This window comes from Macadamia integrifolia, chromosome 2 (assembly GCF_013358625.1).
Source record: "Macadamia integrifolia cultivar HAES 741 chromosome 2, SCU_Mint_v3, whole genome shotgun sequence".
NCBI classification, from domain to species: domain Eukaryota; kingdom Viridiplantae; phylum Streptophyta; class Magnoliopsida; order Proteales; family Proteaceae; genus Macadamia; species Macadamia integrifolia.
In genome coordinates this window covers 3541904-3556745 of record NC_056558.1, presented here as the reverse complement: position 1 = coordinate 3556745, position 14842 = coordinate 3541904, and the positions used below count along the sequence as shown (strand labels likewise).

The 14842-nt window shown below is 38.3% G+C and overlaps 1 protein-coding gene across 1 annotated transcript; it reads left to right on the top strand.

Moving 5' to 3' along the window:
• Nucleotides 1–1490: 1490 nt before the first annotated feature.
• LOC122072002 (ribonucleoside-diphosphate reductase large subunit-like) lies at nucleotides 1491–9607 on the top strand. Its single transcript, XM_042636501.1, has 17 exons — nucleotides 1491–2072; nucleotides 2217–2278; nucleotides 2461–2548; nucleotides 5051–5314; nucleotides 5404–5644; nucleotides 5861–5937; nucleotides 6158–6328; nucleotides 6400–6492; nucleotides 6574–6723; nucleotides 6809–6895; nucleotides 7147–7311; nucleotides 7407–7526; nucleotides 8263–8465; nucleotides 8556–8705; nucleotides 8807–8954; nucleotides 9051–9134; nucleotides 9217–9607. The coding sequence occupies exons 1-17, from the start codon at nucleotides 1845–1847 to the stop codon at nucleotides 9310–9312; spliced, it is 2427 nt and encodes an 808-aa protein (XP_042492435.1). The 5' UTR covers nucleotides 1491–1844; the 3' UTR covers nucleotides 9313–9607.
• Nucleotides 9608–14842: the final 5235 nt, after the last annotated feature.

Below are 14842 nucleotides of genomic sequence, written 5' to 3'. Positions count from 1 at the left end.
TGCTAAAGTTCTAAACTTATTCTTCTTCATGTGCCGGTCTCTATGGATGGCTCGGAATGACTTGGTTTTTAATAGGAAAACGTGGTCGCCAATTGAAGTCTTCTCGAAAGCTGAGATTGCCCACTAGGAATTCTGGGAGGTAACCAAATCTTCCAAGCCCCAGCACCATGGTGTGCCTCCCCCACATTGGAATCGCCCACCTAAGGAATGAGTTAAACTTAATTGTGATGTAGCTTTTCCATTGGGTTCTTCATCAGGTGGCATTGGGTGTATCAGTAGAAACAACGTTGGGAATCCTATTTGGGCTTTATCAGAGCCACTCCATTTTGTTGATGTGCAATGCAGTGAAGTTTTGGCGGTGCGAAAAGGTTTGCTATGGACAATTGAAAACAACATCCGGCTCCTCCAAGTCGAATCGGATCATGCCTCTGTCATCAACCTTCTAGATTATAGAGAGAATAACCCTCTTACAACAATTGCTCCTATTATGTCTAATATTCTAGCTCTTGCTTATATGATTCCAAAGTGTACAATTCTTCACATTTCAAGGGATACGAATGGTATCGCTAACTCCCTTGCTCGGAAGGCTGTTAGTCTAGCATGTAAGACTATGGGCCCGTTTGATAACATTTCAAGAAACGCGTTTCTGTCGTTTTTGTTTCTAGAAACAGTAGAAACGGAGTAAAAAGCGTTTGATAAAACTGTTTCGTTTCACTTATTTTCAGAAATAGAAATATAAATTTTTACTTATTTATGGTTCAAGAAACGACCCAGGCGAAACAAGTTCAATTTGTTTCGCCCCTTGTTTCGCCGTTTCTGGAAACAACTTGTGGCCATTCTTTCACTAGTTACTATCGACTTTTAAAAACATGACTTATCAAACACCTTCAATTCCGTTTCTGTTTATAGAAACGGAAATTTATGTTTCTGCCGTTTCTTGAAACAGAAACGACAGAAACGTTATCAAATGGACCTTATATGGCCACTTTCTTCTCCTTGGCTCATGGATGCTTGTATTATTGAGGCCTTGTGCTCATCATGCACTACTTTGCAATAAAATTTATTATTACAAAAAAAAAAAAAAAAAAAAAGAAAGATTTAACGATCAAGGTCCACTACGAACCGCACCAATCCTAAAAAGCGATAGGAACTGGAAGAGATCAAGTGATGCACTTGCCATCCCACAGTCCGAATGGCAGAGGTTGGCTTGCATTATCAAGCTTGACCGGACTGATGCCGGCCCGATGTGAGTTCAATCGGGCCAATTGACGCTGCAATCAATAATCGATCAACAAATATAAATGTGTCCATACTTAACCTATAAGACTCGATTAACTAAACGATGTAATAACGAAATGAGACTTTAGATTGATAAGACCAATTAAACCTGCCCGAACCCGACCGGACTGACCAGTTGTTGAGTGAACCATAGAGCCATTTGGGCAGATCAAATGCATATGCACCACGAAGTTCCCACTTCCTAACAACACAAAGGAAAAGGCTCTTTTGCTGATTCCATTCTCAATCGTTGGCGGGAAAACTTCAAAACCCAATATAGAGAGGGAAACCTTCAAAAGGAGGGAGAGATTTTATAAAAACGACACCACCATTATTTAAACTCCTCTTTCCAGAGTTCCTTCTCGCGCACACTTCTTCCTTAGGTTTCTCTGTCTGTAAATCTGAAATCGCCTTTGCTCCGTATATGCAATTCTGAATCTGTCTGGGACTCTGGCAGTGAACTGTTCGACGGAATTCCTGAGTCAGATATTCTCGACGTTCTGTTTCTGTTTTTGATTTGATTTTGATCTGAGACTCATCAGAGTCTGTTTTCGAGCGTGGGAAAAATGTATGTGTTAAAGAGAGATGGCCGTCAGGAGTCCGTGCATTTTGACAAGATTACGGCTCGGTTGAAGAAATTGAGTTATGGGCTTAGTGTTGAGCACTGTGACCCGGTGCTTGTGTCTCAGAAGGTCTGTGCTGGGGTCTACAAGGGAGTCACTACTAGCCAGCTTGACGAATTGGCGGCCGAGACGGCTGCTGGCATGACTGCCAATCATCCTGATTATGCATCGGTTTGTATTTCTGCGAGTGGTGTATTTCTAACTGTATCTGTTGTTTTAGGGTTTCGCCATTATCCTTCCTTCTGGATGTATTTGATTTAATCTGATGATGATACTGATGCCTTATGGGGTTTTATTTGTGTTTGACTGTTATAGTTGGCTGCTAGGATTGTTGTTTCAAATCTGCATAAGAATACGGAGAAATCATTTTCAGAGACGTAAGTGCTCCTATGTTGCTTGATCCATTTTACCTTAGTTTTTGATTATTACTAATTAGTTGTCTTTATCCGATCCTCTACTATAAACCTCCACCTCTCTTCCCACCCCCATCCCACCAGAAAAAAGGTGTGAAAAAAATAGTAGATAAGTCTGATTTGAATTGTTCCGTGACCTGATGCAGAATCAAAATCATGTACAACCATGTCAACGAGAAGTCTGGGCTGAAGGCCCCCCTTGTTGCTGATGATGTCTATGAAATAATCATGAAGGTAGTATCTCTATTCTGCAGAATTCACAGGTTCATGTTAATTTCATTATCTAACCCGAATTTATTTTACTTATTGGCCCTAGGACTATATGCTTTGCGAGGTATTTGAATTGTTATTTTGTCCTTTTTCCTTTTACAATTGAAAAGGGAAACAGTAAAAGCTACACGTTTTTTTGTTTGTTTGTTTGTTCTTTTTGTGTTTTTTTTTTTCCAATAGCCATATTCAATTTGATATGCATGGCCTTTGTGGATGCAATGTCATGCAGGGTTTGAAAAATTGGGTTGGATTGGATGATTCAGTCTGGATCACACTGATCCTGCATGGAAATTTGGGTTAGGGTGCTTTCTTGCTGAGTTCCACTGATTTTGGACTGATTCTGATCCAGAAATTAAAAAAAGGGAACATACCAGGGATTCAAAATTCAGAATTGGGCTCCAGATTGGTCCCAGCTGATCCTGATCTGGATCGGATTGGATCAGATTCAGATGGCCTTGTGATTGGTGTATCCATAGTTAGTAAAATACGCGTATTATACATGTATAATACGTGCACCCGAACGTTTAATTCAAAAGTTCATAATTTGATGTATCAATCTAAAAAAATCGTTTAATATGCAGATTTTAAAGATAGCCGTATTGTACATGAATAATACTTGTATAATACGTTACATATTCAATAAAACTTTTGGATTAAAATTTTTATTTTTTATTTTTTTGAGATTAACCCAAATGGGCCAAATCCCGATTCCCAACCCTTGTCTTCTATCAAGAACCCTAATCGATCGAAACTATAACCCTCCTTCTTCCCTCATCTAAGTAAACCAAAAAAAGGAGGAACCCTTGCCCCAATGACCCCTTCTTTTCCATCTCCGTTCTCGGCGGCCAACGACCGAGGGCGATAGGTAAGACATCAATACCCCTTGATCTCATTCTCTTCTCTATTTCTCTTTCTATCGATTGTTGAAAACCCAATCAACCCTTCTTCTCTGTTTCTCTTCCCATTGGTAGTGGAATATCCAATCGAGGGTGATTGCATCTGCAAATAATTTTTAACGAGAAGCAAGAAAGATTCAAAAGAGATGACTCACATTGACAAAGATGGACAAGGGCACGATTCTCCAAAAGGGGTTGAAATGAAAACCTTTTTAGGAAATTTAGCTTACAATCGCTATTTGAATTGGACCGACAATTATTTACAAACATAGTTGCAGCCGGACAATGTAAAGAATTAGAAAGAGGGAAATGACATAGGTGTTCTCCTCCCTTTGTTCTTGCAATACTGCATCTGAGAAATCAAAGGAGTTGAAGGGAGGAGGTTCTTGAGCCTTAAAATTGATCCGTGACGGGTCTTAGATTATACCCCCATGGAAAGTTCAAGAAAATCCAAGTGTATCTTAGGGATGAATGATTGCAAACGCTTACTCTCCATCTTCTTGAACCTTGTTTTCGTACCAAGAAAAAGAAGAGAATATGTAAAAGTTATGAGACGAGATGAGATTTAATTCTCTTCTTAGTTCTTTTTACCATTTCTTTTTTAGAGGTTAAATTTAATTAATATTAAATGTGAAAATTCAAAAGAATGGGAAATGATTTCAAATTGGAAAATCAGATTGGATTTTAGTGTCCATAAAAGCATGATAGATTAGAATTTAGCTTCAAACAATCATTTTTAGTTCCGGATTTTTGCTCCCGAGTTTTTACAGAGCAACCGTACTAAACACGTATTAAACACGTACCTATCATTGCCGTACATGTTTTATTGCACCGGATTTTTTAAAACGTATTATTACCGTATGGTCCATTTAATTTCCGTACGTGTCTGTTCCCGAATTATTGCCGTCCCCAAACTTACTAACTATGGGTGTATCCTTGGCGTATGGGTTTTTCCACACAAGGACCCGATGAGCGGATCAGCAGGATTTGGGTCTGGATCCAGGTTGGCTGAAACCGATGCTGATTCTTGAAACCTTTGGTGATACTGACTTGAGAGAGACTGTTATTCAACTTTAGTAGGGGAGAACAAAGCCAATGAAGTTGCATTGTGGGAGGTTGCAACTTCTAGGGAATTAGTAGATGATACCTTCTATATTTTCTGTTTACAGTTGCTGTTTAGTGTGAAAAGACAACATGTAGTTAGGCTGCATTTGGTAACCTTCTATAAAAACGAAAAAACGGAATAAAGCGTTTGGCGCATTTACGGTGTGTTTCGTTTTTTTTTTTGGAAAAAAAAAAGAGAGAATTTACAGAAGACAAAGTTCCGTCGTTCCAATTTTGTTCCAAAAAAAAAAAAAGGGCATTTTGACACAGAAGCTGAAATTTATGTTTTTGACACGAAACGTTGTTTCTGGAATATAAACATTACCAAACGCGGCCTTAGTTTATTGCTTGGATGTTTGGGGTTTCATTTTTAGATGTTTTTGCTTTGTGATGTGTATCTATAATGTGTCTGATCATAAGATTTTCATCTTACCTGCATTCTGATGATGACTATTGTCTGTTCCAGAATGCTGCACTCCTAGACAGTGAGATAATTTATGACAGGGACTTTGAGTATGATTACTTTGGTTTCAAAACCCTCGAGAGGTCCTACCTGTTGAAGGTTGAAGAAAAGGTGGTAGAAAGGCCACAACACATGCTCATGAGAGTTGCTGTTGGAATCCACAAGGATGATATTGACTCTGTTCTCAAAACATATCATCTTATGTCCCAACGTTGGTTTACTCATGCATCTCCAACTCTCTTCAATTCAGGGACTCCAAGGCCCCAGGTATGTTTTGTACATCCTCCAGTCTCTCAATTTCTGAAATATGTAATTTTTTTTCCCTTTTCCTGACTTCATTTGATGGTATTTGGCAGTTGAGTAGTTGCTTCCTTGTGTGCATGAAAGAGGACAGCATTGAGGGGATATATGATACTTTGAAGGAGTGTGCCGCGATAAGCAAGCAAGCTGGAGGAATTGGTGTTTCTGTTCATAATATTCGTGCCACTGGTAGTTATATTCGTGGTACAAATGGGACATCCAATGGCATTGTTCCAATGCTTCGAGTATTCAATGACACTGCCCGATATGTTGATCAGGGGGGAGGCAAGAGGAAGGGTATGCATTTATGAAAGCATAATCGTGAATCTTTGTAGCTTGCAAAGATATGTATGGCTGTTTTTTTTTTGCACTTTCAACATCAATGCAGTTGTATGCATGTGTGTTTTTGTTACCTGGATATGTATAGTTGCATATATGTATCAGGTATGGTTCTATTTTGATTCAACAAAATTATTGGTCTAGTTGTTTATATGTCAGTGTATCTGCTTGTAGGTGCATTTGCTGTATATTTGGAGCCATGGCATGCCGATGTCTTTGAGTATCTTGATCTCAGAAAGAACCATGGAAAGGTATCTAATAATGAATTATTTGGCACTTGTATCCACCAAAAAAGAAGAGATTTCTTTGGTGCATTGTGTCAAAAGACTTTGTGGTCCACCTATGATCCATAGATTATTTTATTGGGGATCATTTGATTTGTCCTTGTTTGTTTGTGTATGTTTTCCCTGAATAATTGTAATTGGCAAGCTAGCAATTAAGGTGCCTTTTTGATATCTTGCACTCTTACAGGAAGAGCACCGAGCCCGGGATCTATTTTATGCTCTCTGGATTCCTGATCTCTTTATGGAAAGGGTCCAAGGTAATCTCCAGTGGTCCCTGTTTTGTCCCAATGAGGCTCCAGGCCTGGCTGATTGTTGGGGTGCGAAATTTGAGGAACTGTATATGCGGTATGAGAGAGAGGTAAGCCCATTCAATGACTTGTTGATGCTGACTGTTGGTTATAATAATGATCGATTCGTACATTTAATCAGGGCAAAGCAAAGAAAGTTGTGTCAGCACACATCCTCTGGTTTGAGATTCTGAAATCCCAGATAGAAACTGGGACTCCTTACATGCTTTTCAAGGTAGACTTTGGATAAAGGTTCAAAACTGCTTACAGTCTGCATTCTCTGGATTTTGTTCGTGATCTTATATTGCATTTTCAGGATTCTTGCAACAGAAAAAGTAACCAGCAGAATCTGGGGACTATCAAGTCTTCAAACCTGTGCACAGAGGTCATTGAATACACTAGTCCGACTGAAACTGCAGTTTGTAATTTGGCATCCATTGCTCTGCCACGATTCGTGAGAGAAAGGGTGAGTCTCATGCATTGGACCTTGTACTTTTACTTTCTGGTAGCCTTTGATGCTCTGGATGCTCATTTTTCTTGGTCTATTGTAGGGGGTTCCAATTGAGTCGCACCCATCTAAGCTGGTTGGAAGTAGAGGATCCAAGAACCGTTATTTTGACTTTGACAGGCTGGCTGAGGTTTGTTTTATGAATATTATGTGTAGGGAATATAATAAATGGGGTTGACATTCATTTAGATGAATGCGTTTGTGCATAGTGTGTACATGTGTGTGGCCACATACATCTGTGGTTTTCCACACGACTGCAAACAATTACCTACTTGATTTACTATCATTTTTGTCCCATTGCATGTTTGTGTGTAATTGTGTATTGATTTTGATTTAATAAAATGAGTTTCTAATATGCTGTTATGCATGCTGCTATGACAGGTTACAGCGATAGTTACTTCAAATCTCAACAAAATTATTGACATTAATTACTATCCTGTTGAAACTGCGAAGACATCAAATTTGAGGCATAGGCCGCTTGGGATTGGAGTCCAGGGTCTTGCTGATACCTTCATCCTTCTTGGCATGCCTTTTGAGTCACCAGAGGTATTACTGATGTTGAGATTAAGTTAAAAAAAAATGGCATATTTTCAAGCTTGTTTAAATGGTCTCTGTAATTGTTTGGTTTATGAATATTGCAGGCTCAACAGCTGAACAAGGATATTTTTGAAACTATCTACTACCATTCTCTCAAAGCTTCGTCTGAACTTGCTGCAGAAGATGGCCCTTATGAAACATATCATGGGAGTCCAGTGAGCAAGGTTTGACTTTGATTAGAGTTTGCTAGGCCTTTTTTTATCCTTTTTTTGAAATTTTCATTTGTCAATTTTATAAATTATTCATGTGACTTTTACAAAACACCCGTCAGACAGTACTTACTGTCCTTGTCATGTGAGACTTGGGAAATTATCAGATGGCACAAATGATTGGGCCAGAATTGTATCCTGTGTCATCTTTGTTTTGTTAAGTATGCCTGGAAATTTTCCATGGAAGCTGGTTGTGGTATTTATCATGACAATGTGCAGCTTCTCTACCATCCTGAAACTCATAATCCTTAACCAAGAAGATACTAGGACATACAGCTTGGTGTTGCTTTTTCATTTTGCATCATGCTATCCAAAAAATTGATGAATTCCACCCGAAGAACAAATTTACACCATGGTATCCAAAAAATTGAACTGGCTTGAGTGAATTGGCTGATTTGGATTGGAATCCGTGGAGGCTGATCCAAGGAATGCATTTTTTGCCATTATCTTCATCTGGGCAGCAGAAATGAAGAATTTTTAGGAGATTTTTAGCCAATAACTCCAGAATTGAAATCCAAGGAGGTCTACTACTCCATTCATCTCACTTTCTGATTGAAGCAGCTGATTCCAGCTGAACCTGTCTGATTTGGATTGGAATCCAGGCCACCCTTATCCACATTCCAATTCTAAGTTTTCAATTTTTGATTCACATGCAAAGTTTTGTAGCTTAGATGGTCATGCATATGTGCAGGGAATTCTTCAACCAGATATGTGGGGTGTTACACCATCGGCCCGGTGGGATTGGTCTGCTCTGAGAGAAATGATCTCCAAGAGTGGTGTAAGAAATTCTCTTCTGGTAGCACCGATGCCAACTGCTTCAACCAGTCAGATTCTTGGCAACAATGAATGCTTTGAACCATATACCTCTAATATCTACAGCCGTAGAGTTCTGAGGTTTGTTTCTGCCCTTAGCATTTAGCCTTTTTTCGTGGGCAATTGTCTATTGATTTGCATATTACATCATAAATCCTGTTTATTTTCTAGTGGGGAGTTTGTTGTGGTGAATAAGCATCTACTTCATGACTTGACCGAAATGGGTCTTTGGTCTCCTGCCCTCAAGAACAATGTAGTTTACGAGAATGGTTCAGTCCAGAAAATTCCAGAAATTCCTGATGATCTGAAGGCTATTTACAAGTATGGATATTCACCATTTCCTGACATCTGTTATAATATCTTAAAAATGGTTAATATGCATGCCAATGTAATGCTAAACTGATTTGTTGCAATGATATCAGGACGGTGTGGGAGATTAAGCAAAAGACACTGGTTGACATGGCTGTTGATCGAGGATGCTACATAGATCAGAGTCAGAGTTTGAATATTCACATGGACCAACCTAATTTTGGGAAATTGACATCCCTGCACTTCTATGCTTGGTCTAAGGTATTAGCTTGCACGTTACTTATGGTGTCTGGAATTTTGATATGCATTCTTCTGGAAACATAGCAGTGGTTTTACATATTTTTCTGCTTATGCTAGGGTTTAAAAACTGGGATGTACTATCTACGTTCGCGTGCAGCAGCAGATGCGATCAAGTTCACTGTTGATACATCTGTTTTGAATGTATTTGTTGGTTCTTCTGTTTTCTTGTTTTGAATCACTTTGTGGTTTTCTTATCACTGATATTCTTTTGGCTTCACTGTAGGAAACGGTCAGCAAAGTGGATGATGTTAATACTAACATTGCTCAATTGGTCTGTTCTCTGGAGAACAGAGAAGAGTGTATGGCTTGTGGAAGCTAAATTTTATGTATAGAGTGCATGAAACGTTGATACACGTGAGACATGAGAATGCAATATCTATACATTCAGAAGATTAAATTCAGATGAGGGCCATTCACACGAGAATTTGGGTGAATGTGATTGGTGGATTGGACGCTGGGTATGGTTGAATTCTGAAACAGTGTAAAAGAGAGCCTAGATTAATTTGCTCAAGTCATTGTATGTATGCCCCATGCAAGCTTAGGAAGGAACTTGATTTTTATTTCTTTCACCTTTTGTATTTGCTTATGCTTATCAAAGGTTCATTTGCCCCTTGTATTTGCTTTTGCTTCGAAGTTACTTGGAGTTCCTATCATCTGGTATCATAGAATTGAAATATGTGGTGAAATGTAAGTCTGTTTGTGGGAAAAAATGGTTTCTGTGGGGAATGTGACTTCTGCACCCAGACGCATAGGGGACAAAAGGTTCCCCCCCTCCCTCTCAAAAAAATAATGCAAAATGATGTCCTAGTTCATACTTCCTTGTGCACTCTCTTTAGCCCCTGAGGACTTACAATAGCCGCAGTCCTCTCCATGAAACACTTCCTCTTAATTTGTTTTCTCCAACTTGGAAATATGATGTTGGAAAAGCACATTGATAGTGTTGTAAATAAGTGGAGCCCTTCCTGCCTCAGCCTAGACTTGTTTGAAGCCTATGAGTGAAAATCAGCTGATTTTAGTGTCTTTTAGAGGGATAAAAATCCTCTGCAATTCCCATCTCATACAATTCTGTACAATACCCCCTGCAGAGGTCGACACGTGGACAATTTGAAATAGACGGCTCAGATGCTTTGTTGACTGAAGCTCCACCAAAACCAGTTAGAAGCAAATGAATCGATCTGTCCAATGAATCAAACCAGATTGGTTCAACTCTCCTGCTAGAAGCCACTCGCACGACACCATGTCTCTCACCCCTCTCTCTGTCTCTGCTCACGAAGGGGAAACTCCTGTTGGATCACCCCTCTCTCCCTTCCGTGTAAACAGCCACAGAACAAGAGACGTTTCCAATTTCATCTCTCCGACTCAGAAACCTCTTCTTCTTCTTCCTCTTCCTCATCAGTTTAGGGTTTTGTTTTTCCCTCTCCCTCTCCCTCTCTCTGCAATTTCTAGTGCTTAGATCTTTGTCTGCTTCTCCTCTCTAGTTGTTATTATATGGCAGTTAGCTCTTCGGGTCATGAGGTATCCAACCTTTGTCTGGGGAAGCCAGCATTGAGGTCGTATCGATCTCTGCTGCCGTCGCTTTATCGGCATTGAAAAAGTTTGAAAAGAGCTATCTGAGCGTTTGGAGTTGTGATCACTCATCTAATGAGAAACCAGATTTCGATGATTGTCGATGCGTTGGCAACGTTTGCATGGTGGATATTATTTGCTATCTCTATGAGGAAGAGAACCTCTCTTGTCCATCTTCTGCGCTTAAATTTCTGTGCTTCTTCCCAAGATTTTTGGTCTTGTGAGGCATGCAAAGCCGGACTCAAGGTTCGAATTTTGAGATTTTTTTTCTTCTCGCAGAGAGAGTAAAAAACAAAACTGTAAATTGAAGAGGAGGAAGAAGAAGAAGAAGAAGAAGAAGAAGAAGAAGAAGAAGACAGGTTTCGGAGTCGGAGAGATGAAACTGGATACGGTCTAGTTTGATCCGTTGGATGGATCGGTTCGCTTACCTCAAACCAGTTTTGGTGGAGCTTCAATCAACAAAGCATCTGAGCCGTCTATTTCAAATTATCCACGTGTCGACCTCTGCAGGAGGTATTGTACAGAATTGTATGAGATGGGAATTTCAGACAATTTTTATCCCTTTTAGAGGTTGTGGGTGTTTAATCCAGCACAACAGTAATGAATTGCAAGTAGCAAAGTTGATACAAATAAGTATTTAAAATGTACTAGCTACTTTTTCTCTGATTTTCTATTCACAATGTTTCTATTGAAAAGTATAGGGTTTCTTCTCATCTTTCAATTTCTTTTTGAAATGCATTAACTACCTCGTTCTACTGTGATCCAGTTGGAAGCAAAGTAGAATTGGAGTCTCACCCCCCCCCCCCCCACCCCCCCTTTTTTTTTTTTTCAAATAATTGAAATTCCATGTTTGGAAGTTCGGAGGTTGTGCAAAGCTGATAAACTTTGAACACTTCAACTGGGCAAGAACTAGTTTGAAAGAACTTGGTGGAACTGCTATTTAACAGCGGTAGATATCAAGGAAGCTCTTTGCATTGTTCCTTGATTTGTGTCAGCACTGATTTTCTCTTGGTCAAAGAGTCCTCCCTCCTATAAACTTGAGAATTTGGTTCACTTTAAGGTCAAATATGCTAAAATTGAAATTTGTTTTATTTTGATTTATGGAGGGAATTCAGTAGCAGATGGGAACTTGGTTGAAAAAGGAATCATTTGGATTGTAACATGTGTTAAAGGATTTGGGTTCTTTGAATCTCTAGAGTCCAATAGCAACCAAAACAAGAGAAAATTCTCTCAGGATTTCATTTTCTGTGAGACCTTAACGTCCTTATTTGCTTGGCCAATGTGAAATTGTCGGTGTTGTTTGACTAGTAACTAATTTTAGTTAAGCTCTCCATCTGATCACTCATCAGTGAATGACAACCACAACTTTGATATCCTTTCAGATGATATCACAGTTCAGTCTCTCTAGTCTTCATCACTGAGGGTTACTTAGCAAATATGCAATTCTTAGTTCCTGTGGTTGCAGATGGAGATTTAGATTAAGTTTATTTCTCATCTATGATGTGTTTGTTGATCTGCTGGTCTCCATGGAAGATCCATTATCAAGGAATGCCCATTTTTTCATAAATAGCTTTTTAATCTGCTTAATTTGGAACCTTCTGATCCTCTCTTGTCCTTTTTAAATTAAAGGATTAAGTTATCTTTGACCCATGGTGGAGAAAAATCTCTTCAATGGTGATGTAACACTATGAATGGACTTTGGGTTAATCATTAACTCTCACCTCCCATTACTCATGGTCACCCTTCTCTATTGTTGAAGTGATTCTTTTCACACCATAAGTGAAGAGAAACTGGATCCTCAATTGAAATGTGGTGTTGTGAAAGGGTCTTCACACCATAAGTGACCCAAGATTACTTTTGACCAGCATTCCTACTTGTCTTGGTTCATGCTCTTGGTCCTAACTTAGGATATCTTCTTTAATTCTTTCAAAGGTCACTTCTCTATCAGTGCCATTTCATATTCAAACCTTAAAAATTTAAAGGGTTGTTTCTTCTTTGTAAGGATGGGACTGCCTCAAGCCCTTAGGTTTCACTTTGCTTTCAAAGCCAAAACTAGGCCATATACCATTGGTGGGAAGTTTTGTTTCTTGTGTGGGTATTGGAAGATCCAGATCCATCCCAATTAGCAGACTTGAAGCAAATTTCATCTTTATCCATTAATCCTTTTCTTCCTTCTTCTATTTTGTTTTTACTCCCCTTTGGTGGGCTAGTGACTCTTTGGTGAATCCTTGGAGCCCTTTTGTGGTCACCAACCATAAGGTCTGATCAAGTCCAATGGAGTTGAGCCTTTTTTTTTTTTTTTGGGAGTTGAGCCTATTGGATAGACACTAGTACAGAGTCAAACAAATTAATAAGAAGAGAATATGAAATTTTAAAAGGTCAAAGAGTTCATTGGAAAGTAAGAAGGGGAAGGCGTGATACTTGATATCCATGTCATGAACCTAATCTTTTTTTTTTTGCAGAGATCACAGAGAGCTTTATTTTCTAATAACTTTGAAACATTCCTTCTCCACTTTCTAGCAGTCGTCAGCCCTATCTATTTTACAATCAAGTCATGCACAACCTTTGGCTTTCCACAAAACTTGTCTTTGTAGTTTGTATTTGGTTTGGATTTCTGCCGTTGGAGTTGCAAATTTGGACTCTTGACCCTCCTTTGGCCCTACCTACTTAAAAAAAAAGACAAGGTTAATTAATCATAATAAGGAATTGTATCAAGTTTTTCTCCATTCACAGTAAAGAGAGAACTTCTTAATTCATGTGATCTGATCTTTTAATTGGATTGACAAAGGGACGAGTTGGATTTGCATTTATCCACTCATGTGAATGTGGGGAAAGCTACTTTCACAAAGAAGTAAACCCTACTTTGCTAAAACAAAACCAGATTTGGTTTGGATCAAAACAATGTGGTGGCTGAAGGGATGAATGGTTCATCAGATTCGTTATTCTTTCTCTTTCTTCAGTAGAATCTTAGATCTTATTGATTATGGTTGGCCGCCAAGAAGAATAAATTCCCTAAGGGGTCCAATAAGACTTCCTTTCGATCAATACAAGGATGAATTTAGACTCATAACTCCAAATGTGCAGGAGGGTTTTAAAACACACAGATGTCAAAAAGCATTTGGGAGAAGATTGACAGCCCAACTATAGACGACAGATTACTACAACCCTTAGCATAAAGTTCTTAAGATATTTAATTGTATATCCTTTTCGTAGGAATAATCACTATAAGTGGGGAAAACTTTCTTCTAAGGAATTTAGAGGATATGAAATGATTCCTTGTTAGAGTTACTTTTTTTTTTTAAAGAGTGGGGTAATAATTTTGTAAGAGTATGATTAAAGATAATCTTGAAAGCTAATAGGTTTAATGAAAACTAACTTTTAAGTATTCATGTCTACGTTCAATTCATGTCTAATCATTCAAATTACTCATTGATCATTGGCATTATTAAGCCCTTCTCCGAAGTTGAGACCCTACTTTCTCAATAATTGGGACTTAAAAGACCATATTTTGGTACTATAAGGTCATGGGTCTGATAAAATCCTTTAATCTATGGGATAAGGATCTTAAGGAGGGAGAAATTAAAAAAGAAAGGAAAAGAAAAAATGGAAAATTAAGGTGACCTCATCCATGGAGCACAATCCACATATCACAAGGGTACAGTCAATTTCTATGCTAATCTCATCATTCAAAAACTGAAAGGATATCTTGGGTGTCAATGACCTGATTAATCACCTTCAATTCATATTATTCTCAACTAAAGTGTTATGGCTTATCTAGAAGAGATTGGCCAAAAGGCAATATCATTTGAGAGAAATTTGATTCTCTCTCATTATTCATTTTTATTCTTTATTGGATTTAGAAAACCCTTTATATCTCAATCTTAATATAGGAATTCTGATAATTATTTATGATAAAAAAAATATTTACGATAAGAAAGAGGGGATCTCATATCACTAGGGTGAGGGGAATTGACATCGATGGTGATGTGTGGAATGATATCATTTTGTTCTTTTGTAGAAGGAGGAATGGTATGATTCACGTGAGACCCAAATGATTGATGAGAAAAAATAAAAAATAATTAAGAAATCCATATCATTTCACATGTGTACTTGAAAAAATATACGAGAAATAATAACTCTTATAAATGAATTTGTAAATCCTATTTTACTCACGATTTAAATAAATTTTGAGTATAAAATATGAGAAATAAAAAAATCCTATATATTTTAAAAAGAAAAAGAAACACACAACAAAATGTGTAAATTCATGTGCACGTCCTCGT

Bases quoted from the DNA above. Each gene is read 5' to 3' on its own strand.
- LOC122072002 (XM_042636501.1), top strand. From the start codon at position 1,845: ATGTATGTGTTAAAGAGAGATGGCCGTCAGGAGTCCGTGCATTTTGAC. The intron at 2,549-5,050 runs GTAGTATCTCTA...TGTCTGTTCCAG, and splicing joins TCTATGAAATAATCATGAAG to AATGCTGCACTCCTAGACAG. The intron at 6,493-6,573 runs GTAGACTTTGGA...TTGCATTTTCAG, and splicing joins CTCCTTACATGCTTTTCAAG to GATTCTTGCAACAGAAAAAG.